The following is a 13,586-nucleotide window of genomic DNA, read 5'->3' as shown; positions in this document are numbered from 1 at the left end:
GCCTTGAGGGAAGCTGTCTCTTTTGCCAAAAAAAGTCGGAGTTTGGGATTCCATATTTGAAGGAATGCTAAAGTGATCATTGATGGTGTAAACGGCCTTTCTCCTTTACCAATTGATGTGGACATGATAGTGGAAGATATTGTAGCCTGAGTTGTTTTTCGTTATGTCTCTTTTTATTATGTTAATCGCATTTGTACCTGGATAGCTAATGATTTTAGCTAAAAGAACTCCTTTTAGACGAGTCTTTTGGCTCAAATAGTGATGCCTAAGAAAAAATTGAGATTTGCTGTATGTCGTCTTACCTAATCATTATTAATTGAGGATTCATTATATTTTAAAAAGAATATCAAAATACATCTTTTTTATTTTACCATTTTATTATATCTTCTCTTTTATTTTTCTCTTATATCCTTTCTCCTTATGAATTTTCTCATTGAAATTTTATTCCAATCATAATATCCATTTCAGTAAAAGTGAATTTTATAGTTATTGTAACATACCAAACACAGAGTCATTTGCATTTTAAATCGTTTTATAAATGAAATATATTTTTTAGTAAATTGTTTGATGGATCAGTGTCTTTTCCTATCCTTTCGTCAGCAATCTTTCTCTGCTAATTTGTTTAACTCCGATAACTACGATGCATCCTTGCAGCTCTTTCTGAGCTAAGTACAATGCCACTTTCATCTGCTGCAACATCCTTTGCCATTTAACATTATCCAAATTCAATCCCAAAAATCCAATCAACTACACAGCAACAGCAATTAACAGAAAATAGTACTTCTGGTTGTGGACGCTATCTGAACTAACTTTGATATTTTAAAAAATAATGGACCAGAAACAATTTAATTTCCTTACCTATCCTTAGCAGGCAGCAAATGGAATTCCCTTTGCTGTTTGATCTACCACACTAGTAGATGTGAGCAATCACTAAAACTCTATTAATTTACAATAGTAAAAAATCCATATACGGAAATTGAAGAAAGGAAAGAAGAAAAAAATATGTTAGCAGGACATTAGAAATCATTGTTGAGTCGTGCTCTCGAGATCTTGGCTTGGCTTTGTCATAATGTCGTCCGAATGTCACTTCCACAAAATTTCCATGATCCGTCGCCTTGCCTTTTAAGAACATATTGAATTTTGTAGATGCTGCATTGAGTCAATATCACAAGTTTTAAAATAGAATTTATCAAGAGTCTGTCGAAACAATATTAATTTCCAAATTTGATTTCAGAGATGCATTTTTCACTTCAACATATTCAAGCAGTCGTGCGCGAGAAGGAATACGAAAATTATTTAGGAATGCTTGCAGAGGTACAGATATTGCACCCTCGTCCTAACATCCCGAAACTAATTTAAGTGGCTGATGCTTGAGACAACATGGCAACACAATTTCTACCACATTCAGATAATTGAGGATCTAAGACACTTGAATGCCAAAATGCATTAAAGTAATCTTTTAAGAAGCTACAGTCCACTTCAAAATAGTTTCAAAACATGTAGAAATTTCAACTATTCAATGAGATGCTTAACCAGTTTTTCCTGTGTCTTCCATTCTCCATACTTTTTTTAACTAAAAGTTCTCTTTTTCCAATTAGACAATCACTTGACCAATCAAATTCAACAAAATATATGCAAACTATGAGCTTACCTATAATAGTTTGGATTCTTATGTTCAGATTCATCAACAAGCTCAGCTGCTTCCTCAAGGAGAACCTCAATTTCTGCCATTTCCACACCATAATCATCTAGTAGAATGTCAGCTTGCAATACAGACAGCTGTAGCAAAACGAATCTCCAATAACAAGGCCTGGCTTTTGCAGCATTGCCCAAAGCTTGCCACTGCGAATCAGAACCAGAACCAGCAAAGTTAATGAATTTTTATCAGCTTGAACCTTCAAGAAAAAAGAAATTGTAGGAACTCAACATTTATAGTGTGATGAAGTTTTCCTCCATCATGTGCTCATCAAAGGAGGGAGCTGCTTCAGAATTTGAATTTTTGGTAAATAATGGAAAGAATTAGGACTCCATTTCAATAATACCAATTAAAATTTTGCAGGAACTTAATATTGATTTTTTTTTTCATTCATGACATGTCAAGCATGTTGATAAATTTTCACACTTTAAAATTTCCATTTTCACTTAAAGGTTCAAACTATTATCGATATCTGTTATTTTGGTCAGCAGCATGCAACATAATAGCTAAATGGCATTCAACCACTCAAGTGCCACATTATTTAACCTACAGGTTTAGAATGTTACAACTCCATGACAATTAATTGCATATTTACATCTAAATACAAAATGTTCATGAACTGGTAGCTTATCATCATCAGACCACCAACCAAAAAGTCACTTCTTAAAGCCATCCACTCAACTACTACACATCATGAGATGGACAACTTAAATATCAAAATGATATGTTGGCAACTGATATGTTTTACCTGAGCTAGCATCGATTCATCAAGAACTTCAGAGAGGCTATCTACATGATGACTGGGCCCCAGAGCTTCAGCTTTAAGTGCTTGCCATTGCTTAACGAGTCCTTCAGCTTCTTCAGCAGGCATCTGCTTCCTAGATACTGTTGTCATACAAGATGACGAATTAGCAGCAAGCCCTGCTCTCTTGAATTTTTTAAGACCTGACCGTTTCTGAAACTGCATTTTAATAATTGAGAGCAGATTCTTTATTCTTCCAGAAATGCCACTTCCCCTTATGTACGCAGGCCCTGCATTGCAATTAGGAGAGAGATCTGTTGTGCATACAAGGGAACTGTTCATTCTGGACGACAATTTAGATGCAATCCTTGTCCTCCTTAAATTCATACCAGACAGCTTAAAGGTTAAAATCACAATACATGCCAGTACCGCAAAAGAAGTTGTCTTTCCAACCACATCAACACTGGTCAACCAACTTTGCCAACCTCTACTATGATGTGCACCAAGATTCCTTTTCAATTGAACAGATGGTTCGCTAGCATTGCCTCCACTGTCATTCTTCCCCAATATCAGTGAGCTTTGCGAATCAGTAGGAGTCAACTGCTTAACAGCAGATCCAAGATGTTGAGTAGAGTTCATATTCGAAAGAGATTTCCCATGATCCATTCGTTTCAAAGCCATATCAGCCAATGGTCTCTTGTCTAGCGCAGGAAAGGTTTGTGAAGATACTTTACTTCTCTTGCTTCCCAGACTTCTCTTTTCATCACCAAAGAACTTCACCTGTTGAAACATTTTTTTTCAAGGTAAAAGTCCTACTAAGCATAAAAGTATTGTTATTTTTTCATAATCCATATTCATGTCTCACCATCACTGGGGAGCAATCTCTGGTATCTGGAAAGACAGCAAGCACAGCATCCTTCAGCCATGTTTCCTGGTAAATTTCAGCATGCACTCTGACATGAGAAAGTGTCAAAAGTTCAAACAAGCATCAAGCAACCATTACAGTTCTGAAGGGGCACGCGGCACCATGATCACAAGTATCATCCAGTGGCAATCCAATTACATTATTTTATTTTGTATTTAAACCATGAACAGACAATTAAGACAGTAGTAAACAAAAATAGGAAGGAAGATATCATACTCATTAGCAGGATTTTCATAAGCAACCCTCTGCGTGCCACTAAACGGTCTAATTGAATCCATTCATCTATCCTAAGTAAAAGCTCTGATGAGCCTTCTCTAGTATGGGGTTAAATATTGTTAAAAGACAGCAAACCAAAGTTCGTTCCATAAAGAAACATACTCAGAAAATGTCCATTCCACAAATAGGCTTACTCAAACACTATGGATGCAATGATATCCAAACTAGTTATAAGCACCATAATTCAATCATAATAAAGAGTCTTCAGTAACAGGAGAAAACAACTTCGAAATGAAACTTATTCTACTACAATGTTAGAATTTAGAACAAGTGTTCCCCTCTTCGATCATCCTAAGACTCCCACTCACTTTATTATAGCATAGAATTTGAATTCGCTCAACCTTCTATACTACTGCATTTACTAGTCTAAATACAATCTGATGCATAATGGAAGTATGCTATTTAAGAATTCGAAAGTTGGTTCATGATTCTTATTAGGATATTCCTATTTCTTTGTGGACTTATGCTATTTACCTTTCCCAGCTGGTTTATCACTCTTGTTACTTCTACTACTTTATGATTTCCTCAATGTGCTGGACTCTTGGTCTCCACATAAATATGCAATCATTGAGATTTCTACATTCATTCAATCAATAAACCAAGTACCTCCAAGATTTCAAATTCACTGTCTCAGGTTTCAAAACTTGTTCTTGTCACAAGGAATTAGTTGTTATTCCTTTCTCTATCTCACTGCATCAGTTGGTACTAGACCAGGAAACTGCCTAATCTGGTGGCTTTGGCAAAAAAATTATTTATTGCAACCATCATCCTATTGATAAGTCATTAGGGGATGGAGGCTCTCTAATGTGTGGTCTATGATGCATGATAAGGAGGTGGAACTGAGAGGCCAGTGAATCTCAAGCTTCAATAAATAGAACATTTTTAAGATATCTGATGCGGACAAAGAAAACAACAAGAAAAATAAAATTCAAAAAATGATAAAAGTACATTTTATATTATATGCAATAAATCCAATTTTGTAGGAGGTGAAGACTATCAGCAAACATACAAACTCTTTGAAATTTAGCTCTCCATATAAAGTTGCTTCAAATGCATGTGCAATGGACAACTAATGAGTCAAACATATAAGAAAGACATACCAATGATGGTTTTACACCAGAGCCATCTTTTATCTCCTTCCCTGGGAGTAAACTCCATGAAGCAGGATTGGAGTTCAATTCTAGCTGATGAAGCTTTTCAACAGCCTGGGCCTCGTCACCCTGAACAAGTTGTAAAATTCTCTTAGTTTTACATATGAGAGAAGAGTAAAGCGAGTAATGGGAATAGAAAAAGATATATGCTGCAGATTAGTAAAAATAAGTTATGAATCCCAATCCCAAAATGTATATAACAATACAAATGAAAGTATACCTCGCCAAGGAGAAACGAGCAGAAAGCTTCCTCAAATTTTAGATCCATACCTTCTGATGTCATCAAACATTCACACATAATTTTTGCTTTGTTGATCTACATAATGACAATATAATTGGCATCAGTAAAGTTAACACAGAAAGAGCTTTATGGGACCTAAATATACCATCTATAAGCATGAAATCAAAACAAAAGAAGAGTACAAATCCAATCTTCAATTTATACCAACTCTGTTTGCTTGCTTGAAAAGCCAACAGCAATATGAGCTATTAGTGCCACATAAAAACAGTTGAAGTCGATAACAATCCTTTGGTTTTGTGATTCAAGTGATTTCTTATTCTTCCTCATGACAGCTAAATCATCCCAAGGAAAAAGATCAACTATTTCTACAGCCATGAGCCTGTGCAGTGCTTGGCTCAAAAAGCAAGGCCAATCCTGAACTCTGCATGAAGTTTCCACATCAAGGCCTTGTCTGAGCAATTCACGCAAGGCTGCAATTGCTCCTTGTCTCCGCTCAGCATTTTCAGGAGATTGAGGCATCCCCAATAATTCCAATGTGCAAGCAGGTGCAAGCTCCTCCAGAGATTCTTCTATCTGAAAACCAAGAACTTTAAAGATAAAGTAGACAATTAAAAAAAGGCAACAAATAAGTTTGTGACATGAGTTTTCTGCTGTCCACCCTCAAAATGCATTCATGGACTTGTCTTTCACTAAAATATAGACCACTAGAAAAATTATGTCCTCCTGTTCTTACAAACAAGAGCATGAGAGAACTTGGACCAATTTCCATGAGTTCACAACCTCCACGTATGGCACAAACAACTTATGCAGAACAAATCAAGCATGTTCAGATAGGAAGAATAAAAAACTCAGAATTACATTACCTCAGATAGCAATGCCAACTTCCCAAGAGAGCTTTTACTCCAAAGAAGACACTGAGCTCGAGCAAGGGCTTCGAATCCATGGGAGACTTTATTCTTCTCAAAACCAATCTTTGCAATTGCACACTTCAAGAAAGCACCTATGATAAGAAAAGGAGGAATAACAAAGCTGCTACTGCAAATTACTTCAAGTTCCTCACCTCTTAGCTAGCTTGTCTTACCTCTGCTAGTGCCATAGATAGAAGTATATCATGAACAAATGGCTTAGAATCAGGATGACGGAGAGCTTCTTTTCCAATATCCAGCACTATCTTCTCTTCTCCAGCCTGGATTCGAGATAAATACATCTAATTATATCTACATTCCTCCAAAGTGGACGGTGAGAATACAATAACAATTAACCAAAATAAAATTTGATGTGAGAAGTGATGAAAGAAACAATTGACACACGAAAAATGGAAAATTTTTGCAGCTAGACTATTTGAAATCTTTATTACGCCTTGTTTAAATAAATAAATAACATTGAATTCAACTGAGTCCTAACAAAATCATGTCATTTTTTCATATGATTTCATTTCTTTCAAAGGTTAAAGAATTGAATTCGAGCAATTATGATCCATCTAAATATGAGAATTCAACCAATTAGAACTGTTGCATTTTCAGATATTCCAATGACTAAGTGAAAAACTTTCCTTAATTCAAACAAGTGTTTAAAATTGTACCTCTTGAAGTAGAGAAAGAGCAGCAGGCAACCAAGGCCACGGAATTCGAAGAGAAGATTTAGGAGGGATTTTATCTCTCACATTCCCAGCATATTCTGGTTCAAAAAGAAGCTTATCTCTCACTTCCATTAGAAGATTCTGCAAATCAAAAACAAAATATTACAGAAAATAAACAATTTCAGTTTCTCAAAGTATACAATAATACATTACGTACCTGACGAGCCACAGCAGCATCGACTGTATAACCTTCTTCAACCTCACCACTTTTTAATTGCATCACTGACTTCACTATCTCATCTTTCTCTGCTTCATTACCAACTCCAATAAGCTGCCGTACATTTTCGTCATTTCACACCCCCTCATTATTATTATTTATTAGTAAACCAAACAAACAAACAAGTAAAATTCACATGTAATTCTAGAGAGATAGGTTTCTTCTGTAACGACCTACCTGGTAACAAGTGACAGGGATTTCGACGGTGGCGGTGGCATGGGCATTGTCGAGAATGCGAGTACCGGCGGCGTTTAAAATGGATCGGGTGACGGAGAAATGTCTGTTGACGAAAACCCTAGAAATAGAAAGAGAAAGTGGAAGAGAAAGGGAAACGGCGATTCTTGTATTGCAAAATCGTAAAGGAAATGAGAGTTTGTGAGAATTTGGACAGGAATGACAACAAGGAAAGCTCGGTATTGGATTGTTCGCATAAGCCAATGCCATTATTAAGGTTCAACTGTTTACGCATTTGCAGGTGATTGGATGAGCTTTTTCCCCATTTCCTCTGCAATACACACAACACTACAGCGTCTCCCTACCGTTGCTCTCTTTTTTCTTTTATTATTGTTTTTTTTTTCTTTTATTTTTTCTTTTGGGTCATGGTTGCTTGCATTGTTATCAATGACAACGACTTGCTTGCTAGCATGTGCCCACCACGTGGCTTTTTTTTTCCAAAAAGAATAATTTGGTGTCTTCATTTTATGATATTTTTTTATCCTTTTTAGGTAAAATCCATCATTTGGTCCGTATTATTTGACTTTGTTCCATTTAGTCTCTATTGTGTAATTTGGTTTTAACTAGTCCCTATAATTTTTTTCTTTCAATTCGTTCTTTCTAACGGACTATATATGATACCACTAACGAAATTGTTAATAAATTTCCACCTCAACAATTTCTGGAAAACATAAAATTTTCCAAATAGATGATTAAAGGATGGCTATGTGGCAAATGATAAGAGAGTCTTTTTTATAAAAAGGATATATCTTTAAAAACCTTAGGCAAATAACTTTGTTACCTTAATGTTTTATCTCCCATAACCCTAATAGTAAGTTTAATAGAAGAAAATTGAAACGAATGATAGTGGTATTGAAGGAAAACAAATCATGGTGGAGGTGGAGGTGGAGGTGGAGGTGGAGTCGTACATTAGCAATGTCCCTAATTGTCCGGAATTTTTATGTGGAATGGAAGTAAGGATGTGGGTTTCTTAGTCTAGTCAAAACCAAGAGGCAAAATTAAAAACGAACTTGAGGGTTAACAAAAAGAGAGGGCAACCACTTAAAAGGGTTTCTTTTATGATTCACATTTTGCAAAATATTATTTTTTTTTTCTTTTTTTTTTTTTTTGTTTTATAGGTGATTTTTCTCTTTCTATTACCCTTATTAATTACTTAAGATTGTAGTTAGAAACTTACTACCAGAAATAGCTTCTTTTATTCTATAATGGATCATAAATATGTATAATATTGAGATGGTCAAGAACGCCAAGCACTTGTTCTGGAAGAATATTCATGAAATTTTTGTAAAGCATTCTGTTTATCTGTTTCTAAATTACTTTATTATCACTATTAAAGATTCGTGACTTCTCCTAAAAAAGCATATTATTTTTTGTGGTTTCTTGCTAAGTGTCATAAGATATGATTTGTACTTGATAAGGAGTGTTGTATAATTTTCTCAATTAATAGAACATGCAACTAGAATATCGGTCATTTCTTCTACAAATGGATGAATTTCTTATGGATGATATGAATGGGAAGATTTATTCATAATGGATAAGCCTTTACTTGATTGTGACTTTTAAGATTACTGAACAATAAGAGGTAAGAAATGGAAAGTTAATGAATACATACTCATAATAGGTCTTTTAAAAAAAGATCGATAGATCTCCTTAGAGACTAACATCGGTCGTGAACAAAGATCGAGCTATAAAAGTAAAAGATCAAGTGGCACCGCCATATGTGTCACCACCAATATATTACCTAGAAAGAGCTATTAAAGTAGACCCCACCTAAGAGATCTAATAGCTCAGCTATAGACCCAGCTTATGGACAAAGCAATAATTATAAAATACGTGGCAGCATTTGATTAGACCAAGAAGAGAAAAGATTTCTTAAAACTCTACTTTGCTCTCATATATAAAGAACATAATGGATAAGATAAAGTTATGTTACTCATTCTAACTCTAATCTTACTACTTTTTCTCTTTTTCTATCTAACTTGATCGTTGGAGTGGGTCCGCCGGCGCTCCCTACTCACTAGTTGTTGTCTTATACGACTAAGCTAGAAGAACTCTCAGATGATTATTATCAATTTTTGCAGTGAGCATGAATTGAACACACTACCTTTAAATAAAATGAACAACCCAAAATATGAAGGAGAAATTTAACATTTAAATGGTACAATAGCAACCCAAAAAATAAAAATTTTGATAATTAAAGAATTCAAACGACATAAAATCCAAAAATAAGAGGAAAATATGATCCCAGTATCCATCTAGAGTACTTCCAATGATAAAATGTAATGCCTAAAACCTTAACTAGCTTAAATCTCTAAAAATCCATAACAAGAATGCCATAGATTTCGTTGCGGCGCTATATTGGGCGCTAGTTGTATTGTTTGCAGTTTATTTGGCCATCAACGCAAAGAAGAATTTAAAGAAACCATATAATAGGAGGCTTAGCAAGGGTCTCAAAAGTAGGACATCGATTTGTCAATGTTCATAGAAGCTGTAGCAATATGCTTGGGGCGAGCTTTAGAGGTTTTCTACCCGTTTAACGTGAGTATATTGCTGGTTTGGTAACTTTAACTCATATATGCCTTCGTGAATCATTTTTATATGGCTTTACTTTTTCAAGGTCCTAAATGATATAATTTTTCACCCTTTACACTTTAGCTATTATTGGGTATTTATATAATTAGCTTTAATATCTCAAAGATTCCCAGATCTTGCATGATTCCAGCCATTCTTTATAATGGAGTCATGGGTTAACACTTAATTTTTTATAAGAAAACCTTAGCTTTTTGTTACTGGTTAAAATCCTCATGTGGGTATATAACATATAGTTTTTAGAGTAGTTATGATAAGGACTAGGCGTTTGTTAAAACGTCTGTGAAAGAAGTATGTTGATTTACCTTTATCTTATATTAATCCTTATAGAATAGCAAATTTGGGTTCTTTCTCTCTTTGGCTCTGATTTAAATTGTCATTTTGTCGTATGTTAACTTGGTGGAAATGGGCAATAACAGAAAATAAAGGTCCAATGTAAATGGTCATTGTGCGAAATGTGAATTGTAATATTAAATAAATATTGCTTTTATGGTTATTTATGTATTTCTTCAATTACTGGTAAATCGACACTCATCACGATTACTCGTGTTGTTTTTTTATGCATTATTTATACTAATATAAGTCCATGCTTATTGCTTGATGAAGATATTTAATAAACTTGGTTCTCGTATTAGCACTCTAATATAGAAAATAAAAACAAAATGATTTACATGCTTTGAAAATTTTTCTTGGTGAGGAGACTTATGTATTTATTTTGTTATAAAAATTTATGTTTTAAAATTTTATTTACATTTCTACTGCATTGGCTCCTTAATTTATAAGGTCAAAGAAAACGGAAATTTTGTAGCTCCTACCACTAAGAAGAATTGTCCTAAATTTCAATTGGTTGGCCATTTGTTTATTTAATTATTTTACTAAATAGTAGCAATTAAATTGGCCTATTCTAGATGAGTTTTGAATTGATTAAGTGGCACCTCTACATTTATGAACCATGAAGTCCACACACGTCAAGCATATACATACAACGTATATACATATTATTCATCTGCAAACATTTATAAATTATTATATTTCAAAATTGATTTTTTAAAAAAAAATTATTTCATAATATTTTAACTAAAAAAAAAAAAGGAGTAGAGCAGCAGTTACATGTAGGTTTTTCAGTTTGAACGTAATTTCACGAGGGCAAGGAGTTTGTCAGAAGTCCTAAAATAAAAATGCAGTAGAATTAGAAAATACACTCTGGGCCACGTTTCGGACGTCCATTTAAGTGTTTTTAGCGACTATGGTACTGTAAAATTTTTTAATTTAATTAAAAATACGCTAACTAGTCATAGAGACTAGTACGGAAATGAGAATCACTATCCGAATAATCGGGACACTTTTACTAATAAGTGACGCTTTGATTTTATAAGAAAACTTGCATCACAAATCTATAAAATGGATCTAAAAGCCAACTTTATATTTGTCTTTAGTTTTATTGTTTAATGAACTATTCCTTATAAATGCAACACAAATATTTTTATACATCAAACACTACAGCATGTAAGGTCTATCTAAATCTAGCTAATTTTATTAAAGCCCAGCTCCTACTCAAAGTTATTAGAGTTGTTTATACAAATCTCCTTTTTTAGTAAGTTAATAACATTTTTACAAAAATCCCTTTAAAAATCCCTTTTAAGCTGATTATTTTTTTTTGCAAAAATATGCTTTTAATTTCCAACTTCGTTTCACATATTTTTCTCAATATTCCATTTCAAATGTTTTTATTAGTGTCACATGTATTATCTATAGAAAGCAATTTTTTGACATTTTTTTCATATTTTTTCTTTACTCATTTATTTTTAGTTTTAAAAATTACTCATTTTTTTCTCATATTTTTTTAAACCTATATTATCAATGTAATTATATTTTTTTCTCATAATTTAATATCTTGAAGCTCTAAAATTGCCACGGTGACATGTTTTAACCACTATTTATTTTGGAATGTGTTCTATAATTACTTATCTATTAAATTAAAATTTTAAATAAATATCTTTTCAAATTAAACATTATATTTAAAGTAATTGTGACATATATTTTTAAATTCCTGAAAAATATAATAGCATGTGAAGTAACTAATCATTTCATTTTCATATATGAATTTAGTTATTCATTACATTTTAATTTATAAATTATTTTATACTCATTTACTTTCATAATTTAAATTAAATAAAAATTACATTTATCATAAATTGTTTTGAAGTTTTCATATTTTTCTAAAAATAGAATATCTTGAAGTAATATTAAAATAAAAAAATTAATATATCAGTATTTTTTTATTACTTTTCTTTTTGATAACCTTTTTTCAATTAATTATAGAATTAACTACATTATTTTATAATTTCTCTATAGTTATTGTTTTACTTTTTTATCTAATAGCATGAAAATCTATGTAATCACTTTTTTAATTGCAGTCGTGATTTTGATTTTTTTTATCTTTAATTTTTTTTGCATCAAAAAAATAAATAAAAAACAACTATAATCAAACAAAAAAAAAAATAAATTTAAATACTAAAAAATAATTTTTCAAAAAAAAAAGTTTCTAATATTTTGGATTTTTCTTAACATATAAATAATAATTCAAAGAACTTAATACTATTTTTTCAACAAGATACTAATTTTTAATATTTTAGATTGTCTTTAATGTAAATAATAGTTCAAGGAAAGAAATTAAATACATTTCTTCATATATCTGAAATTCAACCAAACATCAATCAAATAACAATCAAATATCAACCAAATATCAACAAAATTATTTAATTATATAAATATTTAAAAACAAATAAAAAGCATAAAATTCGGCATAAAAATTCTTAACGGAACTGTAAATATAGTCCAAAAATTAGAAGACTTCATATATATATATAAACCAAAATAATTTCTTACAAAAAAGTTTAAAAATCCAAATTTTCTATAAAAAAATAAAATTCAATAAATTTTTTAAAAATTAAAATAGTAATAATTTTTTTATATAATAAAAGAACTGCAATGAGATAGATCAAATAAAGAAAGAAAAAAAAAGAGATTGAGACCCACAAGGCAAATAATAACAGTTCAAGAAAAGAAATTGAAGATAATTAAAAATATATATGAAAATTAACTAAATATAAACCAAAAATTAATCAAACAACAATCAAACATCAACTAAACATTAATTGAACATTAACAAAATCATTCAAAGTAACTAGTTATATAGCATAAAAAGCACTTAATTTGATATTTTCCTCAAGTTTCTACATATTCTTTTTGGATCAATTTCTTCTTTTTTTCTCCATAAAAAAATATCGATCAACTTGTCAATGCAATCTATTATTATTTTTTCAATTTTTTTTATGTATATGTATTAAATAAAAAGAAGTAGATTATTTAAGGTTGTTTTTGTAAAAGTATATATATTGAATATGGTCGGGTTCTTGTTGTTTATTATAATAATATAAATATTTATTTTATTTAATTTTTTTAGTGGTATTTCATTAATTTGATATTGTTAGACAATAAATATTTCGAAGTATATGTAGACATGCTAATTTATTTTTCATTAATTATAGTGAGTTAATATGTTTCTCTTAAATTATTTTATTTTAATATTATATTTTATTATTATTTCTACTTTAATTTGTGCAACTATTATATTACGAAAAAAAAGTCGCAGTACTTGCATAAATACTAAGAAAAATCTTATTAGTCTCAACATACTAAAGCAACCAATAAAATATTATATGAAAGTTTCACTAAATGACTCAATATAAGTAATAGACTTTGAATGAAGCATCAATTGTTTAAAATTGCAATGAAATACATAAAAAATTAAAACTGACAAATATATATACTTTCCATATTTATTGACGTTAGTATATAATACATTCAGAAATC

General features: G+C 31.5%; 1 protein-coding gene across 1 annotated transcript; it reads right to left on the bottom strand.

The window, feature by feature from the left end:
- Positions 1–787: 787 nt before the first annotated feature.
- LOC8264502 (plastid division protein CDP1, chloroplastic) lies at positions 788–7,456 on the bottom strand. Its single transcript, XM_002514465.4, has 12 exons — positions 7,065–7,456; positions 6,828–6,941; positions 6,614–6,751; positions 6,113–6,217; positions 5,895–6,017; positions 5,236–5,604; positions 5,011–5,106; positions 4,740–4,859; positions 3,304–3,369; positions 2,445–3,218; positions 1,652–1,842; positions 788–1,149 (listed from the first exon to the last, which is right to left on the bottom strand). The coding sequence occupies exons 1-12, from the start codon at positions 7,329–7,331 to the stop codon at positions 1,065–1,067; spliced, it is 2,448 nt and encodes an 815-aa protein (XP_002514511.2). The 5' UTR covers positions 7,332–7,456; the 3' UTR covers positions 788–1,064.
- Between the last annotated feature and the right edge of the window lie 6,130 nt (positions 7,457–13,586).

Source organism: Ricinus communis, chromosome 2, assembly GCF_019578655.1.
Source record: "Ricinus communis isolate WT05 ecotype wild-type chromosome 2, ASM1957865v1, whole genome shotgun sequence".
Lineage (NCBI taxonomy): Eukaryota > Viridiplantae > Streptophyta > Magnoliopsida > Malpighiales > Euphorbiaceae > Ricinus > Ricinus communis.
The sequence above is the reverse complement of the archived record's forward strand: the minus strand, read 5'-3'. Positions and strand labels throughout refer to the sequence as shown.

Bases quoted from the DNA above. Each gene is read 5' to 3' on its own strand.
- LOC8264502 (XM_002514465.4), bottom strand. From the start codon at position 7,331: ATGGCATTGGCTTATGCGAACAATCCAATACCGAGCTTTCCTTGTTGT. The intron at 4,860-5,010 runs GTATACTTTCAT...CAACTTGTTCAG, and splicing joins GCTCGTTTCTCCTTGGCGAG to GGTGACGAGGCCCAGGCTGT. The intron at 3,370-4,739 runs GTATGTCTTTCT...GAAATTTACCAG, and splicing joins CTGGTGTAAAACCATCATTG to GAAACATGGCTGAAGGATGC.